General features: G+C 50.2%; 1 protein-coding gene across 3 annotated transcripts in view; it reads right to left on the bottom strand.

Annotated features, from left to right (window-relative positions):
- TXNDC16 (thioredoxin domain containing 16) overlaps positions 1-20,624 on the bottom strand; it is a 41,819-nt gene that overhangs the window by 20,075 nt on the left and 1,120 nt on the right. The window contains exons 2-14 of one of the 3 annotated variants that reach the window (XM_040601519.1): positions 18,381-18,426; positions 16,057-16,260; positions 15,031-15,113; positions 13,853-13,926; positions 12,941-13,015; positions 12,488-12,609; positions 11,885-11,975; positions 9,611-9,767; positions 7,550-7,716; positions 6,387-6,447; positions 4,786-4,933; positions 3,467-3,613; positions 2,955-3,014 (exon numbers count right to left, since the gene is read on the bottom strand). In XM_040601519.1, coding sequence (XP_040457453.1) covers positions 2,955-3,014; positions 3,467-3,613; positions 4,786-4,933; positions 6,387-6,447; positions 7,550-7,716; positions 9,611-9,767; positions 11,885-11,975; positions 12,488-12,609; positions 12,941-13,015; positions 13,853-13,926; positions 15,031-15,113; positions 16,057-16,260; positions 18,381-18,426 — 1,435 coding nt within the window. Of the gene's footprint in view, positions 1-2,954; positions 3,015-3,466; positions 3,614-4,785; positions 4,934-6,386; positions 6,448-7,549; positions 7,717-9,610; positions 9,768-11,884; positions 11,976-12,487; positions 12,610-12,940; positions 13,016-13,852; positions 13,927-15,030; positions 15,114-16,056; positions 16,261-18,263; positions 18,352-18,380; positions 18,427-20,624 lie in introns of those variants that run through there. The other 2 variants (XM_040601521.1, XM_040601520.1) reach the window with 2 other exon arrangements.

Here is a 20,624-nt window from a genome sequence, read left to right as displayed (position 1 = left end):
TATGTACGCAGTGCTGCACTTCAAGAGGACGAATTCAATATGGAATCCTTACTCCAGATTTAGGTTCCATGAATATACATTGCTAAATCACACCAGTGATTTTCATGCCTTTGAACTACAACTTCAGACCCCTGTCTCTGGAAGTCATTGGCCAAGAAGACCACAGAAGCACAGAAGAAGGAAGCAGAACTGTGTTTCATCACAGCCTATCGTTCTTCTTAGACATTTTTTTCCTCTCTTCTTTGCAAAAAAGGCCAATGACACACCTAAGAAATGCTCAGCACTGCCTCACCTTCACACCCCCTTCATGGGTGCTGCTTCCATAAATTCCCATCCTGCAGAAGAGACCAAGACCTGCAGCAGTTAGCCCCAGTGGCAGTGAGAACGGCACGCTCTTGCTGCCAGAGCAGAAAACGTGCTTGCTTCAGCAAGACAAACGTGCTTGTCTTTTTCTCTTGCTAGATTGGATCTCTCAACAAAGGAAAAACACTTGGGAGGCTATAAAATTAATTTTGTGACGATATGCTGAACATCTGTTATTGGATGATTCACAGTGTCATTCCAGTCTCCAGCCTCCCCCACTCCCTTGGCACTTGATCTCATAGGGCCCGTTCTTAGTGCCATTTTGCACGAAGAATTGGCATCAGAAGTGGGACCTGGTTCTGCAATTCAAAATGTGGCTCCAGAGCGGGTGATTCATGCCTCAGACAGCTGGTCGTGTCTTCTCAGCCCTTGGGGGAGAGCTCCACCCCAGAGAGCAGGCAGGAACACCAGCACTTCTGGGGCTGTGAGATTGCCCCAAAGCCATGCCCCAGGTTTTATTCTCAGTCCTGCACAGCTCAAGATCTTCTTCTTGATCCACACCTGTCCCTTGCACGGCTGGATCTCCCCTCGCCCTGGCCATAACTGAAAGCCCAGGGACCCCCATCCTTTTAGGTCTTCCAGCTCCCCTGGTAGCCCACCTGTGGTCTGAGGCTCCCTCAGCAGCAGGGACAAAGAACTCCAGATCCACTAATGCAGCCGCTCTCCATCCTCTCCAAACTGCAGTAGGGAAAGCAGACTGGAGACATTCCACAGGTCACATCTGGCCTGGGAGTCTTCGGTGGGATCTCACTGATCACAGAGGAAAGGCCCTAACCCCAATTGGTTCCTAATCTCTGTTGAGAGTCTGCCGGTGTCTGCTTCCATGTACCGAGATTGTTATCAAATCATTCAAAAAACACATGGTGAAAGCCTGGCCGCACGGAATCAGCCAAGGCTTGGCCACTGGCTGAGGAAGAGGCAGGGTTTCATCTACTGCCTTTCCCAAGCTGCTCCCCTAGCTGGTCTGACTGCTGGGCAGTCTAAAAGAAACCCCAAACCATCAACAACCATAACATCTCTAACAACAACCACTCCCTCTGAGTTTTCCTGTTTATTCCTGGGATTTCGGTCCAGATCAAAGCTGCTGATGACTTTCCCTCCATGCAATCTATGAATGCAGAATCACTTGCATCCAAACCACAGCACTGTCCACAGCATTCCCAGGAGGGTTTCTTGTAAGCAATTCCCACTGAATCTGCTTCCCAGAAAGTTGGTCGGGTCCTCTGCAGGCTCTACACATGTCCCCACTGCTGACAGCTCAGCCCGAATCCTGCTTGCACTCTGCAGAATGTGGTGCCCACTCCCAGGGGAGTGCCACCTTGATGAAGAAGAAAACCAAGAGAAGGCACCAGCCACCTCCAGGGGTGCCAGAACAGCTCTTGCCCAGATCCATCCGATTTCCCCACTGTGCTGCAATGACTTGAGGATGAAGCCACCTCTGAGTTCCCTGGAGCCAGAGGGTGAAAGAGGCCTTTCTGGAAGAGATTCAGCTCATGATGGATGTGCAGAAGAACCCACCTCTTTCCACTAATCGCAGAGGGATGGGGCTGAAGACCTGAACGAAGCTGAACTGGGGCTTACACTGCTCAAGAACTGCTGAGACCCTCTTGAAAGATCACTCCCTTCTGCCTTTACTACCAGACTACCCAATGTGTGCTGTCTTTAAGTGTAGCTGATTCTTTACTGTCACGTGTTATTTATGGATTTCTGTGGCTGCCTGCAAGACTTCCTATGTAATTAAGACAGTCTCCAGGCCCTGAAGGCATCATCATTGTAAATTCTTCCTCTGACACTGTCCTGCCCAGGCAGTGCCTGCCCACACCTGTCTGCCATGCTTTCCACCAAAACCAGGGCAAATTACTGGTTCTACTGGTTTAATCTACAAATAAGTTCTAGATTAAGTACTTCCAAGGACAGGAGATCTGATGTGCCACCCAGCACACTGATTTGCTGTGCATCTCCTGGGTCTGTGCAGGACCTAGCACTGAGGGGCACAGAGAGGATCCTGTTTCCAAGATGCAGGCTACAGTGCCTGCTGTTTGTTCTTCCTCGCCCCAAAGCCCACCCACCCCATGTCACGCACTGCTGCTGATGCTCTGCCCTGGTCCTCCCCACACTCTTGGGCATTCATCACACAGTCACTGTGCCCACCAACATCACCACCATCATCCATCACACTGTCACTGTGCCCACCAACATCACCATCGTCATCACCACCATCACCACCGTCCATCATGCTGCCACTGTGCCCACCAACATCGCCACCTCAGCTGTAAGGCAGTTGGAGCAGCTGCCGTGTGCCAATTTACACCAACAACATAAGGTGACTGCAGAAGGCTGCATGCCAAGGCTGCGTGCCTGGTCCCATGACTTTATAGAGGCATAAATGGACTGCAAAGATCCCTAAATAAGAAACAAAGGACTCTTCTTAAGCAACCTGATGTGGGTATGCCTTTCTTAAGAGTCTGAGGGGAAAAAAATGTGTATATTCCGGGTAAGGAAGTACTACCAACACCCTCCCAGGCTTCTGGTTCCTCCTGCCAGGGCAGGTGGATGCCAGCTGTAAAGCACCCAGCCCTGTGGCACCTTACCTTTCAGGTGATCGGCTACCTCGGTGTAAGACCGCAGCACTGCCAGGGACACTGCCTCCCCTGAAACACAGGAGAGACACAGCCCTGAGGGACATACAGGTGACAGACCAGCCCCACCTCGCCCACTAATAATGTCACATTATGATTCTCTGCATCCTAAGGTGCTTCAAGCTCCAGAAGACTTGAAAGAAATAAGGATAATTGGACTTTGGCAGCAACCAGGCTGTGTAGGCTATCCCTTGAGTCCATGCTATCACAATTTCCCCTCTTATCCTACATTCAGTCCCTGTAAAATGAAGGTTAAAAACCTATGAACGTCTTCTGTACTAGGAGCTGCTGTCTGCACACATCACCAGAATTAATCTGATTGCTAACAGTGGGTGGAGGCCCACAGGGCAGGATGCGGCATTTATTTATCGTTTAAACTTGTCTACAGGATCACCACATTATGGAGAGCATGGCGAGCAGTGCAAGCTTAGAGAAGGGACAGCCAGGCTACACGTCATACTCACAGCTGGCATAGAACAGCACCACGGTCCGGGCAGTCTCCAATAGGGCAGAGTGGAAGGTCTCTTCCGTCAGGACAAGGATCTGCTCCAGAGGCAGCTCTCGCTTCTTGTCCCTGGAAACGGCTTCCACCACCTGATCATCCTGAACGTCTGCAAGGGACCCACAGCCCTGCATGAGCGCACACACACACAGGGCAGAGGGAACTGCAGCCCCCTGTGCCACCCCAGTGGCATCTTCTTATAGAATCTCAGGACCATTTAGGTAGGAAAAGACCTTTCAGATCATCAGGTCCAACCGTTAACCCAGCACTGCCAAGCCCACCACTAAACCATGTCCCTAAGCACCACATCTGTGCATCTTTTAAACACCTCCAGGGATGGTGACTCCACCATGTCCCTGGACAGCCTGTGCCAGTGCTTGACAATCCTTTTGGTGAAGACATTTTTCCTCATATCCAATCTAAACCTCCCCTGGCGCAACTTGAGGCCATTTCCTCTTGTCCTGTCTCTAGTTACCTGGGAGAAGAGACTGACCGCACCTCGCTACACCCTCCTTTCAGGTAGCTGCAGAGAGCAATAAGGTCCCCCTATGTCAGCCAGCACCTCTCAGCAGAGACACGGTGACTGGCAGCAGGGGCAACTGCCTCGTATAGGGGAGTGGAGGCACAGACACACACACCAACTCATCAAAATGCACTTATGCCATCTCACACCAGTTGTGCCCCCTGATTTGAACACTATTCTTCAAGCACGTTGGCTCCTCTAGGATCCTGTGCCACTTTTTTTGGAAAAGGAAACCAATTTTGTGTGGAAAGCAAGTGCATTTTCAAGGACACATTGCAGGGCCTAGTGTTTTCTCCCTGCAGAAAGCAAGTCTGGAACAGCTCTTACAAAAACATGTCTCAAAGCTTTCCAAAGGGACTGACAATTCTGAGGCTTTTCTTCTGATGCTTGAAAAGGAGACAGTGTTGGGTGTACTTTAAATTCCTCATGCCTCTGAAGCTGGATGTGCTCAAGCAGAAGCACCCCCATTCCACTCCTGCAGGCACTTCACATGCAGCACTTCTGCAACACTTTCTCTAACGGCTGCTGATTTTTCTCCTTGGTGTTTCCCCTAAAAATTATTCCTGTCTGTCACGAAACTCCAGTGATCTGCAAAGAATGAAAGAGCCACTTTGTACAGCCATGATGTGACTGTGATAGCTTGCTTTGGATTTGCTAAAGTGTTCTCTAATGCTTTTACACATGCCTGCATGTCCCTAGCAGGTGCTGACTGCATGCCCTATCTGATGACAATCAGCTTTTCACTGTTATTTGCACACCTTGATTGTTATTCTCTTTTTCATCCTCTTCTTCCTCCTCCTCTTCCTCTTCCTCCTCCTTCTGGATTTGTTCAACCTTGTTCTTATCTTCCACCAGGGTTATAACTTCATCAGTGTCTTCCAAGACCAGGTATTTGATTGGCACTCCCTAAAGAAAACGGAATAAATCAGTGAGAGCAAAACATCACTCTCTGCCTCTTCTGCCTGCAAATCAAACTCCAGGCTGATGGGGCACCATCACCCAACTTCTTACTTTTGGGTGTATGTCAACAGATTCTTAAAGCTGCCAAGCAAGGAAGCTTCTGGGATGTGTTTTTTTGGCCCAGTTTCACCTGTGCGTGAGTTTTTTTCACTCCAGACTGATGTTTTGCCCACTTCCACCCGTGCATGAGTTTTTCTCACCGCAGACTGACATCTCCTTGCAAGGAAGTAACTGTGTCTATGTGGGATCCTGTGCCTGGAGTTGTGAAAGTGAACACCCACTGCACCTCCCAGCGTCTCAACATAGATCTACCACTGCAAGAAAAAGCCCAGTGGCCAAACAATGAAGGAGAGTGGGGAGGTACGGGGTCTGTATGGCTGCCCCCAGACTAGGAGGGGTCAGGCTTGGTCAGAGCAGCCCATCACAGCCTAGGAAACTGGCACAAAAAATCCTTTATCTCATGAAGCTCAAGCAAAAAGAGTGCTCCCCAGTGTACACAGGCTGCCAATCCATGTAAACAAAGGAGCAAAATGTATTTGGAAAGAAAAGAGCAAAATGCATTTCTCAGAAAGGAGACCTTGTCAGCTTAAAAAAAAATGTTATGGCACTGTCTCAGCGAAAGGCACTTCAGAAAAAATTGATTTGATAATGAACTGAGAGAAATGACAAACTGCTGGCACCTCCCATTGGCTCTAAGAGGAGAAACACCACATGCACATCTCTCACCAGGGCATGGGAAGCCCTCAGGGGATGCTCAGGTTCAGGTCTGATCCTGTATCTTTGCAATCACAAGTGTGACAGTTCAGGTAATCTGGGGCAACGTGTGCTCCCTGGCATTTGTCGGCACTGAATTCCATCTTGCCTCACAAGCTGGGTCAGGTCCCTCCAGAGTTTAGCTCATCTTGATCAACCTCATTTAACTTACACCCTGCCCTTTTCCCAGATCTCTGCCAGAGGCATTCAGCTCATCAGTTCAGCACAGACCTTTGGTTGTCTGCTCTTAGTTTCACACTCATTTCCTCTCCCGTCTTTTGAATGCTTTTCCTAAGGGGGCAAGGGCCTTCAGAAGTCCAGATCTTTGGGGATTTTGCACTTGGACTACTACCTTAGCTAGTTCACAACCTTGTGTTGCCTTAAGGTGTAACAGAGATGTCACCCTACGTTTTGAATCCAAAATAAACTCCGTATTTTATCTTTGCCAGCACGTACAACTGCTCTGCAGCACCAGACTCGGGCAGTTCCAAATACATGCATGCATCTAGGGAAAGACACTTCCCCTTGAGCTTCTGGGAAGGCTGTCAAATAACAACGGAGCCAAGCAACATCCCAACACCTCTCAAGAGCACCATGCCCAGATAGGGAAATGAGAGTTGTACAAGAAAGAAATCCAGCATCTAACCTCATCTGGCGTCTTGAGAGCGACGTTTGACTGGAGCAGAATGTTCAAATCTACGTGGTCCCTTCCAAAATACAAAGTGAACATTAGATGGTGTGACACGCAAGGTCACCCCCTCCATTTAGCCTGACTGGCTGGCAAGCCCACCTCTCAGCAGCACCACGTCCTCACAGAGTTGTGCTTCAAGGCTCCTGAGAACTTGCAGGAACCCAGAATCAATGTCAGTGGCGGAGAAATAGGCTCTAAATGACCTTCTGGTGGCACTGCACTGCACAACATGCCTATTTCACAAGGGGCTTGGATTCCCTTTCTGTGATTCAAGTCTTTGCTCACACACTGGTAGCCACATCCCAGCGCAGCTGCTCTGCTGGTGGACTTCAGCTCATGACTACATGGAACCAAGAAGTGCCTCCATACAGGGAGGTACCACGGTGGCAGAAAGCTGGAATGAAAGAACCCACACCCATCCTTCCTCCACCTCCTCCCATTTGCACAGCTGCCAGCAGACATCCCCAGAGGCTGTGCAACCATGCCTACAGGGGCTGCACACCTCCTTTGGCAAGATAGCATGGAAGCGTTTTCAAACACAAGCCAGTCTGGTGTACGCAGGCTGCTCCTGAGCCCATGGAGCAGAGAGAAGTAACGAAGGTCAGCCATGGAGGAGGGCAGGTATGCTCAGCACAGCTGCCCTATGGCCAGCCACAAGCGTGTCTCCTGCGCTCCTGGGGAGCAAGCGTGTTGCTTTAACTCCAAGAGCCCTTGCTGACTCAGGAGGCATCACTCACTGAGCAGAGACCTTGATCGCATCCTAGCACGCACAGTCCACCTCCTTTACTGGATCTCCTTCTGCCCTTAATTTGAGGGCAAAATACAAACCTTCCATCTGTGTTAAATTTCCTTTCCAAAATCTCTCTTAGTCTGTTTTTCCACTTCTAAGTCAGCAAGAAACTCAAATGTTTCTACGCTTCCAGCCAGTCTGAAACCAAACTAATCTGATTCTGGGCAAGTCCTTAAACGTGACACCCTCTTGCAGGACGTAGCCTAGTTTTACTGCCTCTCACCCAAATGTGAGTAAGCCCATTGACTCTCATCCTGGCGGTGGGGTAACTGAGCTTGGAAACACCACAAAAAGCCAGGAGAACCCCAAAACACCCGAGAGCAAATACCTGGACAAAAGGGCAACTCCTGCTTTCCCTAAGAGCCGCCAGGCCACAAACTCTGCTGTCCTCCTGTCAGCCTCATAGGTCTCTTTCTGGCTAAGGATGAACACAAGTGGTAGCCCAAGCTGTAAGTGAACGGTGGAAACCTTCTCTGGGTCCTCAGCAACCTCTGTCTGGAGAAGAGAAATGGTTATACTGCAGCACATCTCCACACCACTTGAAGATACCTCAGGTCTTCTCCTGTACAGCCCAAGGCACTGTGTGTTCCCCAGACACAAAAATAATGAGGCCCTCGAGAAAAAAGCCTCCAACTCTGATTCTAAAACATCAATCGAAGCAGAACCCACACAATCCCAGTTAAATTGTTCTAACCTGTCATGACTCTCCCTGTTAAAAACCCAGGCACTATTATGCACGTTCTTTGTGACTTAGCAACTCCAGATGTCAGAACTCCATTATTTTTTATTTACCTGCCATCCATTCCCTGGGGCACTTTGAGAGTCCCAGCCACAACATGCAAGAGCTGGCATCCTCTCCCTTCCTGCCTTGGACGTGCTACTTCACGACAGCACGGAGCTGCTTAACAAAGTGCCTTCCCTCCATGGGCCTAACCCATGCTGGCTGAAGGAGGCACTTCCCAGCTCATCTACCTGTCCTTTTGGCTGGGCAGAGATGTCACCGGTGGGAACTGGAGGCCTGCTGAAGTTCACTGCCCCATGGGACGAGGAGATAGGAGGGAACCTCCAGCCCCTTGTGTTCACCAAGGCATGAATCATAGAAAAGTTTGGGTTGGAAGGGACCTTAAAGACCACCTAGTTCCAACCCCCTGCCACGGGCAGGGACACCTCCCACCAGCCCAGGTTGCTCCCAGCCCCATCCAGCCTGGCCCTGAGCACTCCCAGGGATGGGGCATCCACAGCTGCTCTGGGCAACCTGGTCTGGTGTCTCGCCACCCTCAGTAAAAAATGTTTTCCTCGTATCTCATCTATATCTGTCCTCTTTCAGTTTAAAGCCATTCCCCCTTGTCCTGCACTCCAGGCCCCTGTAAAAAGCCCCTCCCCAGCTTCCCTGTCGGCCCCTTTGGGTACTGGCAGGTGCTGTCAGGTCTCCCCGCAGCCTTCTCTTCTCCAGGCTGAACAGCCCCAACTCCCTCAGCCTGTCTCCACAGCAGAGGGGCTCCAGCCCTCTGAGCATCTCCGTGGCCTCCTCTGGACTCGCTCCAGCAGGTCCGTGTCCCCCTGATGCTGGGGGCCTCAGAGGACGACTGATACAAACTCCCCAGGGTGCTGAGCCTCCTGTGGGGAGCCTAGGAGCACCAAAGGACTTTGGGTTTGTTTAGTTCGGAGAAAAGGAGGCTGGGGGCTGACCGCACTGCTCCCTACAGCTTCCTCAGGAGGTGCCATGGAGAGGGAGGTGCTGATCTCTTCTCTCTGGTATCCAGAGATGGGATGTACGGGAATGGTTCAACACTGCACCAAGGGAGGTTTAGACTGGGCATTAGGAAGCATTTATTTACCAAGAAGATAGTCAAACACTGGAACAGGCTCCCTAGAGAGGTGGTTGATGACCTGAGCCTGTCGGTGTTTAAGAGGCATTTGGATGATGCCCTTAATATCACGCTTTAACTTTTGGTCGGCCCCGAACTGGTCAGGCAGTTGGACTAGATGATGGTTGTAGGTCCCTTCCAACTGAAATAGTCTAGTCCTATTCTATTTTATTCTATTCTATCCTATCCTACCCTATCCTAATGTTCCAGCAAAGTCCAAGAAACACCTCCACCCCATTCCCACTCATGGTGCTTACAGACAACTAGAGGACCAGACATTGGTGCCAGGGCTCCCTGGAAAGGTCTAAGCAAGCTGAGCAGTGCAATGCAGTGTCGCTCCCATCCAGCCCTGTGCCTGTGTCTTCCTTGGACCTGACCTGGGAGCTTTGTCATTAACTTCACGGGGAAGGGGCAGATTCTCATACTCAGCCTTGCCTTCTGCTCACACCTCCCTCATCCTCACATCCACCCCATCTGCCCTCGTGCCCACAGGGCAAGTGGTTCCTCTTTCCCAGTCATACCACCAGAGGAGCTCCCATAAGCTTGAGGTGTCTGTGGATGTTGAGCATTGTCAGAGCCTGCCCCATAGCTGTCCTCCTGCAGGGTTGTGCCAGGTCCGTGGCCTGCTGGCAGTGGCAGAACAACAGCCACGCAGACGGCACATCAGGCTCATCATTGCTGTGAGAGAAAAAAAAACAACCCATGCTGAGCATCCACCACAGGGTTTTTAAAATGCCCCAAAAGAATCACCATGTTTGCTGATGTTTTACAGAGCAGATGATCCTCAAGTTCAGGGATTGGTAGACTTGTAGGACCTCTTCAATAGCCCTACTACTGACAGGTATAATCGGGTTCAGGTACCTTTCAGAATTGTGCTGAACAACTAATAAAGACCCTGGCTCACCAGATGTAAATGAGCCCAACCCCAGAAAAGTTGGCCCAGCCTGAGAATCACAGAATTACTTAGGTCAGAAAAGACCTTTAAGATCACAGAATCCAAGAATCATAGACTAGTTTGGTTGGAAGAAAGCTTAAAGACCATTTAGTTCCTAACCCCCTGCCACGGGCAGGGGCACCTCCCACCAGCCCAGGTTGCTCCCAGCCCCATCCAGCCTGGCCCTGAGCACTCCCAGGGATGGGGCACCCACAGCTGCTCTGGGCAGCCTGTGCCAGCGCCTCGCCACCATCGTAGTGAAGAACTTCTTCCCCATATCTATATCTGTCCTCCTTCAGTTTAAAACCACACCCCCTTGCCTTATCACAGCAGGACCTACTAAGAAGTCTGTCCTCAACGTTTTTGCAAGCCCCCTTTAATTATTGAAAGGCCACTATAAGGTCTGCCCAGAGCCTTCTCTTCTCCAGAAGATCATCAAGTCCAGCTTTTCTCAGTGGAAACAGTCATGCCATTGCAGTGAAGACCCTGAGAGGAGATGGAGAGATAAAACCTACAGCTTTGCTCATGCCCTGTACCTCACTGATGACATCTTACAGACTGTATAAGGAATATTGCACCTTCTGGACAGCATTTTTTTTGGCGGCACCACAGGAAGCAGTGAGGTTGAGTTGCTGGGATGGGTCTCTGGTTAGTCATTCCTGCTCTGGTACCATCACTAGTGTTGGCCTGTGTGTTAACTCTGGGAAGTCACGTTCCTTTCCCTATGCACCCATTCCCTACATCTAAACCAGGGATGACCTTCTTCGTAAAGGGTTTTAAGATGTCTCTGTGGAAGAGTAGAGTATAGTAGCAAGACCTCAAAGCCTGCAGTGTCCCGGTTGGCTGAAGGCTGTCATGTTGGTGAAGCTACCACCATTTCACCAGCTAAGGCGATGGCCTGCTGGGGTCTCCTCTGCTTTAAGCAGAACGAAGCCGGTTCCTGTCCAAATGACAACCGTGCCACCTAGTGGCGGCCACGAAGCGCTGTCCTTGATGACGATGGGATGGCACCTTGGGAAGGACCACTGTGGTAGGCAAATCGTTGTACAAATGCTTTGCCGAGGATGCAACGTGCTACGTGATATTCCCACCTTCCTCCTTCTCAGCCTCCTGACTGCAGCAGGTCACAGCAGCAGCAAGTCACGTTAAAGGATCTGCCCCTCTACTGCAGCTCCTCCTGCGTGGGAAGAGGATGGCTTGAGCTGGGCAGCTCCCATTGGGTGGGTAGTCCCAAATACATGAGCAGTGTCTCAGGCAGCCGAACTGGAGAACTCGCTGCTGCCAGAAGTTGCTGAGATGAAAACTAAAAATGTGTTTAAAAACTTCTGGTGGCTGTTAATACCATGAGTCCTGAAACCTCCGACTGCCAGAAGATGGGAGGCTGCAGGCAACGCACATCCATTTTCTCAGGTCCTTTGTGAAGCACCTGTGGCCACTGCAGGGGTAAGATATGGAGCTGGGTGGTCTTTGCTCTGACCCGCTACAGCAGTTCTTACCCTTCTCAGCTGGCCAGACTTGGTCATCAAAGCACAAAGCTGAGTGTTTTAAGACTGTAACATCAGCTCTATCGGCCCTCCCGAAAACCCATGGCTGGGGTTTGATCAGTCAGCTATGGAAAGGAGACAGTGGGCTCTTCTCCCGTAAAATCCCATTCCATGAACAGTCACAAATAGCATGGCTAGTCCAAGTCCAGGAACAGAAGCAGCAGCTGGTTTTGGAAAAGAAAACCAGATCTGACTGCCCACCCTTGGCATAACACCCTAATACCACCCCAGTATCTGACCTGGGAATCTGAGAAACCCAGAGCAGAGCAAACAGGGCAGGGGAGCAGCTCTCCCTGGTGGGGGTGCATTGGACATACCCAGCGTCTTTCAACAGTGCTGCCTCAGTTGTCAGAACAAACTGGTGCACAGTCCCGTAGACAAACGCTGCCTCCATCACGGCTCTGTGCTCTAGAAAGAGAAAAGCAAGATGAACTCATCTCAGCTCCCTCCAGATCTCCCTCTTCATCCTTCCCAATTGTAAACACCAGTGCCCAGGCTTTCAGAAACTCTCGGTAAAATGCCACAGCTGTCTGAAGACACACTATGAAGGTGACAGTGTAACTGGAGCTGGACCCAGTTGCTGATTGCCTGTAAACACACAGGTGATGGATGTGAATCCATTCCACTGCATAACCAGAGATCTGCCTATGAAGTTATTTTTAAAGACAGTAACCTCTGGCTTGCTTTCCTTCTCAAGTCCGTCTCTGAAAGTTAATGCTCCCAGCAAAACTTTGCTGGTGCAACTCATCCCTTTGGAAACACAGTGAGACATATAGAGGTGGAGAACTTGTGGCTGGGTGGCCCTTTCAGGTTTCCCTGATCCTCCATTTGCAGGATTTTGGGTCAGAAACCCAGCTCCCTTGCCCCTCACTAAAAAAGGCTCTGGAGGAGAGCAAAGAAGAAAATCTGAGTATTAATACCTGCTGTGCCAGTAGCTGGTACATAGGCAAAGACCATGTTCGACTTCCCTTTCAATGCGTTTTCAATGTTCTGAAGTTCAGCCAGTGTTTCAACGTATTTAACTTCATTAAAGAGCAGGGCACTAAGGAGTCAGAAAAAAATGCATCAGCAACTGTTTTAAGAGCAAATTTGCAGCTACATAACCGTGATGGGAAAAGCAAGGTCAAATTCCAGTTTCTTGCTGGCAGATTGAAGATTCACAGCCAAATACAGCTGCCCAGATGTGTGCTGGTGAGTTATCTCAAGGGCATAGATTTAACAGGGTTAAACCATCCCAAAGAGAGAAGCAGCCTTCTGCTTGGCTGAGAGCAGCCTCCAGAATATGTGGGGGTTGTATTTATGCAAAATTTTATATCAACAATTGCAAATGGAAATTAAAGGATTTCATCGAGATGCATCTGGTCTGTACTTACAACAAAACGTTAGCAACAATGGAGTTCACGTCAAACAAGGCATCGGTGGGGAACTCTCGGATCAGCATATTACCTCTAGAGAGGGAAGGAAAGAGTATCACCAAAGAAACTATGAAAGATTAGCTACATGTACTAATTTAATTTTTACTCTGCTGAATACTTCCAGACATCTGCTGGCAGGTATGGCTGGCAAGAAAATGTTAGAATTTAATTTGGGGATCTCCTAGAACAAGGTGTCCCAGCAACACCGTTTTAGTGAAGCCACCTCCGCCACTACTGTTTCACTCAGCTTCTGATGCTGGTAAGAAGCCTAGCACAGGCTGACAGAAGCTCTCTACACACTAAGCATCACCCTGTAGATTCTCACACCAGAGGAAGTATTTCTGTGGGTCCTGTACAACAGTCAATGAGAACTGAGCCAATTCATGGAGAAGCTTCCAGATGACAACCCATGGAGAGACCAAGAGCTCAACCTTCACATCCAGGGCAGATGAACTAACCACACCCACAGGAAGAGCAAATGCAAAGAAAACTTCTTTCTAGGGCTAGACCCAAAACCTAGTGATCTGAGCATAACTCTGGAGGACCTGGGGTAGGAGGCCACAAGGACAGAAGAACACTGATGGAGGATTTCTCTCGTGGTTTCACGTAGCAGCACAACCCTCTGCTGCTCAAAGGAGCGTGGGGCAGGACGGGAGGTTTGACACTGAGAACAAAGCATCTACTTTGCCTGTGTTGGACCTTTCAGGGGTAGTTTTCACTAAAGTCTGTATGTCACTGCTGTCCTCATGGCTCCTCTCTTCCTCCACAGACTTCTCTGATCACTGACAGCACTGCCTTCAAACATCTGCACTGGCAAGCAATGACAGTTGTGGCTGGGTGGCACCATGGTGCCCAGAAAGCGCTCCTCACCTGAACAGGTAGGCTTTCCTTAGTGTATTTTCCTTTCCACAATATCTTGAGACATCTTCTTTGGGACAATGAACCTAGACATTGAAAGCATGTAATTAGACACTCAGCTCCACAAATAACTACAAACATACAGCACTACGGTTTTCTTCCATTCAAGAGTCTAAATACAGCCTTTGCAGACCTGCTGGGAGAGAAAATACAAGAAAATAGGGTCCAGAGATGGGGTTTGGAGCTTGTACTTCAGTTCTCCAGCTCAGCCTGCCTTGATTTGGGTCTAATGGGATCAAGAGATCTTATGATCTGCCCAGCATATTCAAAGTGACAGATCACTGTTTGCTTATTAAATTTAGCCTGTCTTTGGAGGAAATTTAAGACACACACACAAACATATAAGCACTTTCTATAATCTAATTACACTGAATTTGTAGTTCCCTCACCTCAACCTGCATGAAGTTGCAGCTAAAAACTCCTTTATAAGAAATACTTATTGCACTGAATTGAAACAAAGTGAACTCTCCCCATCCATCATTCCCAGCAGTTTGAGCTGGCAGGAGGGAGCTACGGAGGGAGCTGGGCAGGTCCCACCCAGGTGAGATGAGTGCGCTGATGCCCTCCTGTGCAGCACACTGGGGACCGTACTCTTCCTTGTGCCATGCCTGTGGGTACCCAGCAATGAGCAGGCAACTCCACGCACCCATGCAGCTGCTGGGAGGCCAGATTAGATCAGCCAGCTAAGCCAGGCACGTGGCGTTGCCCATGAAGAAGACCAAACAGTGGGAAATATGCGAGTCGCTCAGTGCCCCCTAAACCCATGAATGCCCAACAAAGCACACAGGTTCATCTACTGAGACTGAACTGGAGGCTGGGGGCAGCTCAGGGCTGCCCCTGTCTGAGCCACAGCACTGCCAGTGCTCCACTTCATGGTGTTTGGAGCCACAGGCGCAACATCGAGCCTCTCTGGGACACAGGAACCTGCCCACATCCCACAGGCTGAAGGTGTGATGCAACACCCAAGCAGCAGATGTAAGGCCAGGGCAAGGGATAAAATGGTGTGCCCTGGCCTGCCAACATCTGCTTTCTTCTGGGGTCAGTCCCCAGGGTGGTTCTGCCCGCCCTTCAGGAAGTCCTGCAGAAATAATCCGCAGAAACAGCCTGTCCCACTCCTTGTCCCCATTTACCTTCACCACCGAAATGCCATAGTCCTGGAGGGCCTCGGCTGCGTTCTCAATCTGCTCCAAGAAGGGCTGGGCACCAGGAGAAACTGAAACACAAAAACCCCTGGTTTTCATCCCTTCCCTTTACAGATGAGGCAGATGGGAGGACCTTCAGGGCAAGCACCGTGCTCTGGCACTCTAACAGCATGTTAAGGTCTCCAGGCAAACAACCCTGGGACGTCTGAGCAGGGCAAATGGAGCTGTGGCACGCTGCTGGTGGAGGTGCCTGCAGGGATGTGGCTGAGGGAGGCAGAGGGACTGGGATAGGTTTTGTCAAACAAGTGCTGCTGTGCTGGGCTACAAGTCCTCAGAAGTCAAGAGCATCCTCCTGCCACGCACTGAGACAGTGCTTGATGTGATATGGTCTTGCTGTTACTCAGAGTAAGGTACTTACCGAAACAAAACTAATTACAGGCAACAACATGAATGGCCTCAGACTCCCCTCCTTCCTTTCTAACACACCCAGCTCCTCAGCGCTGACATGGGAGCTGTGCTGGTACCTCAGCCCACACCGGTGTCTCTGGGAAACCACACCTGGGGGTCACGAAGGAGCAGAACAAGAAGGGCAAGGCCAAGGATCTTCTAATTCTTGACAGCCCTTAGTTCTCCTGCATGCAAGGGATCCCCCTTTCCCTGGGAGGTACCATGGCAAAGAAACCCAGCCCCTTTGACTGGCCAAGTCCTTAGGATGCTGGGTTTCTCTTCCATGGTACCTCCAGAAAATAATCCAGAAAATTATCAAAGAGATTTGAAAGAGTGTCCCTGGGGCACAGCCAGGAAAGATCCCACCCCAAGACATCTCTGCCTGTGAGGAGCACTTGGAACTGTGTAAACACAGATTTGCCAGCTGAGCTCAACCAGCTCTTCAAAATAACTCTGGCTGTAAAAGTCTCGAGAATTGTCTCTTCATTGTCCCACTCTCACACACACCCTCACCAAGCCTTTGCTGAAAACCCAGGCTGATGTAAATCCATACTCTTAAATACACACCATTATGGCTGAAATAAGCCAGGGATGCTCTGCCGGCTTGCAAGCTGCTGAAATACCGCTGGGGGCTCAGCTCCTGCAGCAGCCTTGCACTTCCCCACCTTGGGACGGAGAAAACGCAGAAGAGCAGGAAAGAGAAGGAAGACACCCATCTGTCCTTCTGAGCTGACATGGCTGTTATCAGATACAGGCACAGGAGAGTCACAGCTGGGAAAAAAGTAAAAAAAAAATAAATATATATTGTGTATATATATATACACACAAACATATATAAGAGTGTCTGTCTGTTTGGGCAGGCACAGCATGACTGTAATTTCCAGATGTGACACAAGCATCTTAAGGACATCACAAATTAGCTGCTAGAACAGCAGATGATTCAGACAACTGCAAAGATGACAGCAAATGCCATTCTCTTTCCTCTGAGCAGCATGTGCAACTGCACAGACCCTCGGTGCTTTCAGTTTAGGGCTGGTTTTCTTCCTCTTTTTTTTTTTTTTTTTTTTTTTTTCAAGACTCAAACAGAAATTACATGTACAGGCAGAATTCTGCGACAGTATTATACAAGAACAAACTCCAACCACCTAAGATGCCTCAATTCTTTTTAAAAAGCTCTGAGGATGCCACTAGCATTACATGTGCCACTGACAGGGGTGTTCACAAAGGGACGGGCCATACTGCTCACTTCAGACCATGCCAGATGATGTGGGCAGGTTCAAGAGCCCTCCCCTAGTGCCTGCCCCATCTCACCACCGTTCAAGGTTTCACCTCCACCAAATGGGAGAGGGGTTTGCACAGGCTCCTCGGGTTTGTCACTCCTGGCTCGGTCCAGCCTCACATTATTCTGGTATCAGTGGCATGGGAGCAAAACCCCTGAGCTACTCCCTTCCGTGCCGGGTCTCCACATGGAGCTGGTTAGGAGTGGAGCCAAGGAAATCTGTGAAAGGCTTCAGAGAATGGAGCAAAGACCAAGCATGCAAGTGGCTGCCCTGCCACGGCTGTTTAATTCTTCTTGCTCAGATTAAGGGGCTCAGGATGAGAAAACACCTTCTTCCCACTTTATTCCTTTGTGTAATACCAGGTTCCTTTGCAGCCTGCTCTTCAGGCATCGCTCCCTGCTGCTGCGCGTGCTGCAGCACAGCTGGTCCCTGGCCGACAGAGAGACAGAGCTGGAACTGAAGCCATGCAGAAGCTGTTTGCTTTGCATCACGAGCTGCAGCTGTTTCCACTAACAAACACCCCTGTGTCCACTGACTGTCATTCCCTCCAACACCCTGTCAGATGCTGTCAGCTTACTGCTGCTGCTCTGCAAGGAACCCAAATTCAAAGGCTCAAAACCAAGCAAAGTCCCCCTGCCTTGATCCCAGTCAGTGACAGCCAGGGATGCTCAGCCTTCACAGGCTCCCTCGCATGCAGGTGGGGTGTGCAGATCAGGCCTGAATGGCACAAAGGAACAAAGACAAAGCTGAGAAAGGCATGAAATTTTTTTTCTTTTCATCTCAAAGTCTTCAGTTCTTTCCAGCTTTGGGAAGTGCCAGGCATTTCTGGTCCTTTGCCCTCCCATCTGTTCCTCTGATTTACAGAGGGGAGGGGGATGAGGGCAGGGGGATGTTTATTAAATGACAAACTTGGCTACGGCGAGATGGAAAAATAAATCCTGGCATGTGGGAACCAGCCCAGGTCAAATGGGAGAGTTTACTGTCAAGGAGGAAAGAGGAGCAGCCTCCAATGACTCCACGGAGTTCCAAGACCTCATGGAATTATACCTGGAGGAGGGTGCCAGCAGCTTAACACACAACTCTACCCAGCTTCATGTCTCCTCTGGCTCTCGTAGCCTTTCTAGCATCCACCTTCTGCCCTCTCCACATCCCTCTGTGACTGCTGCTCTTCTCCTTGCAGCTCCCCCAAAATCAGCCCTGCCTGCCTCACTGCGACCCCTCACTCTGTCCCACCATGCTCGACCTTGCTCCTCCCCATGCTTTTTTCACACAAAAAAGCGTGCTCCTCCCTTCCCTACCCACATCCTCACCTACTCCGTCCTGCCCAGCAGCTTCCCTCTGCGCTCCACCAGTCCACACCTGAGTATTCAGCTTTTAGCTCGTTTCCTCAGTCATCTCTTTTCCATCAACAGAATATTAACGCCATAGGGCTGGAAACAGCCAGAACCCGGTACCGCAGCCACATGCGGGATTACCAGAGATGTGTGAAAATACCAGGGATGTGTGAACCAGCTCTGTCACTGCTGGGAAACCCTCAAGCCCATGGACCACAGGGCAGCTGAGCACAGCATAGGTGGTAGAAAGGCCCGGCTGATGTCTTCAGTGTCATACCTCCAAGCCAGAGCCAGGCAAAGTGGTTAAGGCTACTGTAGATGATCTAAAATGAAACCAAATACACCTGAGACACCCAGCACAAATGCTTGTGTTGGTATAAATTGCTTGTGCCACATCAGTTTTGCTTGGAAGTCCTGCAGCAGCAACCATGGGCTGGGAGCCCTGCCACACTGCCGGGATCCCAGCTGCTTTCCCTGACACCCTGCCCCACAGAGCCCCCGGCTACCAATATTTATTACTGAGGAAGCTGCAGCACATTTCATTCAACAAGGGGTGATGGGGGGTGGTTTTTATGACTCACAAGATGAGGAAGAACCACTGTCCTACTGGAATCGTGGACTGCACAGACAGCCAGGTACCATCTCCATCACCTACAGGCCTCCCCGAACTCAGGAGAAACACCACCAACCTGGACTTAAATGCCAGTGATGTAAAATCTCCCCCATCCCTCAGCAGAATATTTTCCTCCCGGTGATCAATCACCTTCTTACAAAACCCCTACACTTTATGTCTGGTCCAAATATGTTACACTGCTGCTTCCCCCTTGTTTTATTTCAGTCTATCAGTAATCTTCCAGCCCGCAGAGCCCTCAGTTGGCAGGTTGTAACGCCCTAGGTAGATGCTCTGAAACCAGGAGCACTGAGAATGCTCCTAAATGCAGTCACTTCAGCCTCTCCTGTCATGATCAATGCAGATCAAGACTTTTGTTGCAGCAGGACCTTCACCCCTCTCCCAGCTGGCACAATGCTTTGGCAGCCTGCTTGCTTGCCTTTCCTGCCCTTCTGGCAGCAGTTAACCAGTGTGCTGCCCTCCCAAATTTGCTGGCACAAGACAGACCCCAAATCCACGTGGGGCTGACTCAACCCCTTAGCTACAGCAGGCTAAACAACGCTGAAACACTCTCCCTGGCATGGCTGGATGTCCCAGCACAAATATACCTCCTGCCGCTGCAGCTGAAAAACGCAAAGACGAGTGTAACGCTGATGGCTCTTCTTGCTCTTTGGACCATGCACACAGGTTTCCTTAAAGGGGTCCAGAAAAACTCCCTGAAAAGCTCTCTGTTCCAGCCTGCTGCTCTGCGGATCTGCTGCACGTCACTGCCCCACCAGCGAGCCCTTCCCAAACACATCCAGCTTGCAGCCAGCTTGCCTGGAGATGGAAGCTGTCCCAACAGCTGTATAGTTTGCAAATTTCTTTTCTCCTGAAAAGATGATAAATTGGCCCTTCAGGGCCAAAGAAAGCATCCTTGGGATCCCACTGAAGCTTATCTGGATGATGGTGACCCTCTGGTGGCAACCCACTATGGGAAACTGTCACCCTGCGTCCACTTCACTGCCTGGGGGTGGGGGACGAGGTTTGTCCTGCAGGATTTTATTTCACTAGGAGAATACAGTGCCCCACATCACACGCCTGACGATTGCTGACACGTACTGCTGACAACTGTTGAAATATTGCTTATGCTTTTTTTTTTCTGGGTGAGGTTATGTGTTAGTTTTATGGAATCCTACAGCTGCCTGGGAATAACCTTACTTCTTTATCAGATATTGCATTATTTTGCACATTTTTCATCTTTGAAAAAGCAGCCATCACCAGCCTTTTCCTAATCAGCAGGTAAGTCAGGCTAATTATCACTACCCAGTTTTGCTGGAACAGAGCTCAACCCAGCTCCCTTCAAATTTTCCAAAGGTAACTTCTTTGACCCAGCTGACTTCAATAAGGTCAAAAAGCTGCAGCTCCCCAGCATCTGGAGCTGGAACAGCACTGAGAGTGTTCTCCAGCCGCTTCAGGATGGGCTTGCAATCATGGCATTGAAATACCTGCTGGCTTTTCCCACCCACCCACCCCCTTCTCCCCAGCAGCCTGTGGAGGAGGCAGGAGTTGCCACCTGCAACTGCGAGGCCCCTACAGCTGTGCCCCCCCATCCTGCGCTGCCGCTGCCATGACCGTGACCCTACAGCTGTGGGGAGACGTTTCCACCCGTGCTGGATGCCCCCACAAGCCTCCCAGCCAGGCTGTGATGCCAGGACCCACAGTAGCCTCCATGCACTGCTGGTTTCCAGCCAGAAACCAGCGCCGTCACCTCAGAGGTGTTTCTTTATCTCGCAGTTATCCACAAGCACCGTTTTGAGCCAGCAAGCTGCTCGGCCTTTTGTGCGCAGAGGCAGCCGCGCTTTTAGACCAGCAGCGTTGTAAGGATGGTGCAGATTGCTGCATAACCAGCCTGCGGCGTAAATCCATGCT

This window comes from Falco naumanni, chromosome 7 (assembly GCF_017639655.2).
Source record: "Falco naumanni isolate bFalNau1 chromosome 7, bFalNau1.pat, whole genome shotgun sequence".
Lineage (NCBI taxonomy): Eukaryota > Metazoa > Chordata > Aves > Falconiformes > Falconidae > Falco > Falco naumanni.
Note: the sequence above shows the minus strand (reverse complement) of the source record. Positions and strands in the feature narration are given on the sequence as shown.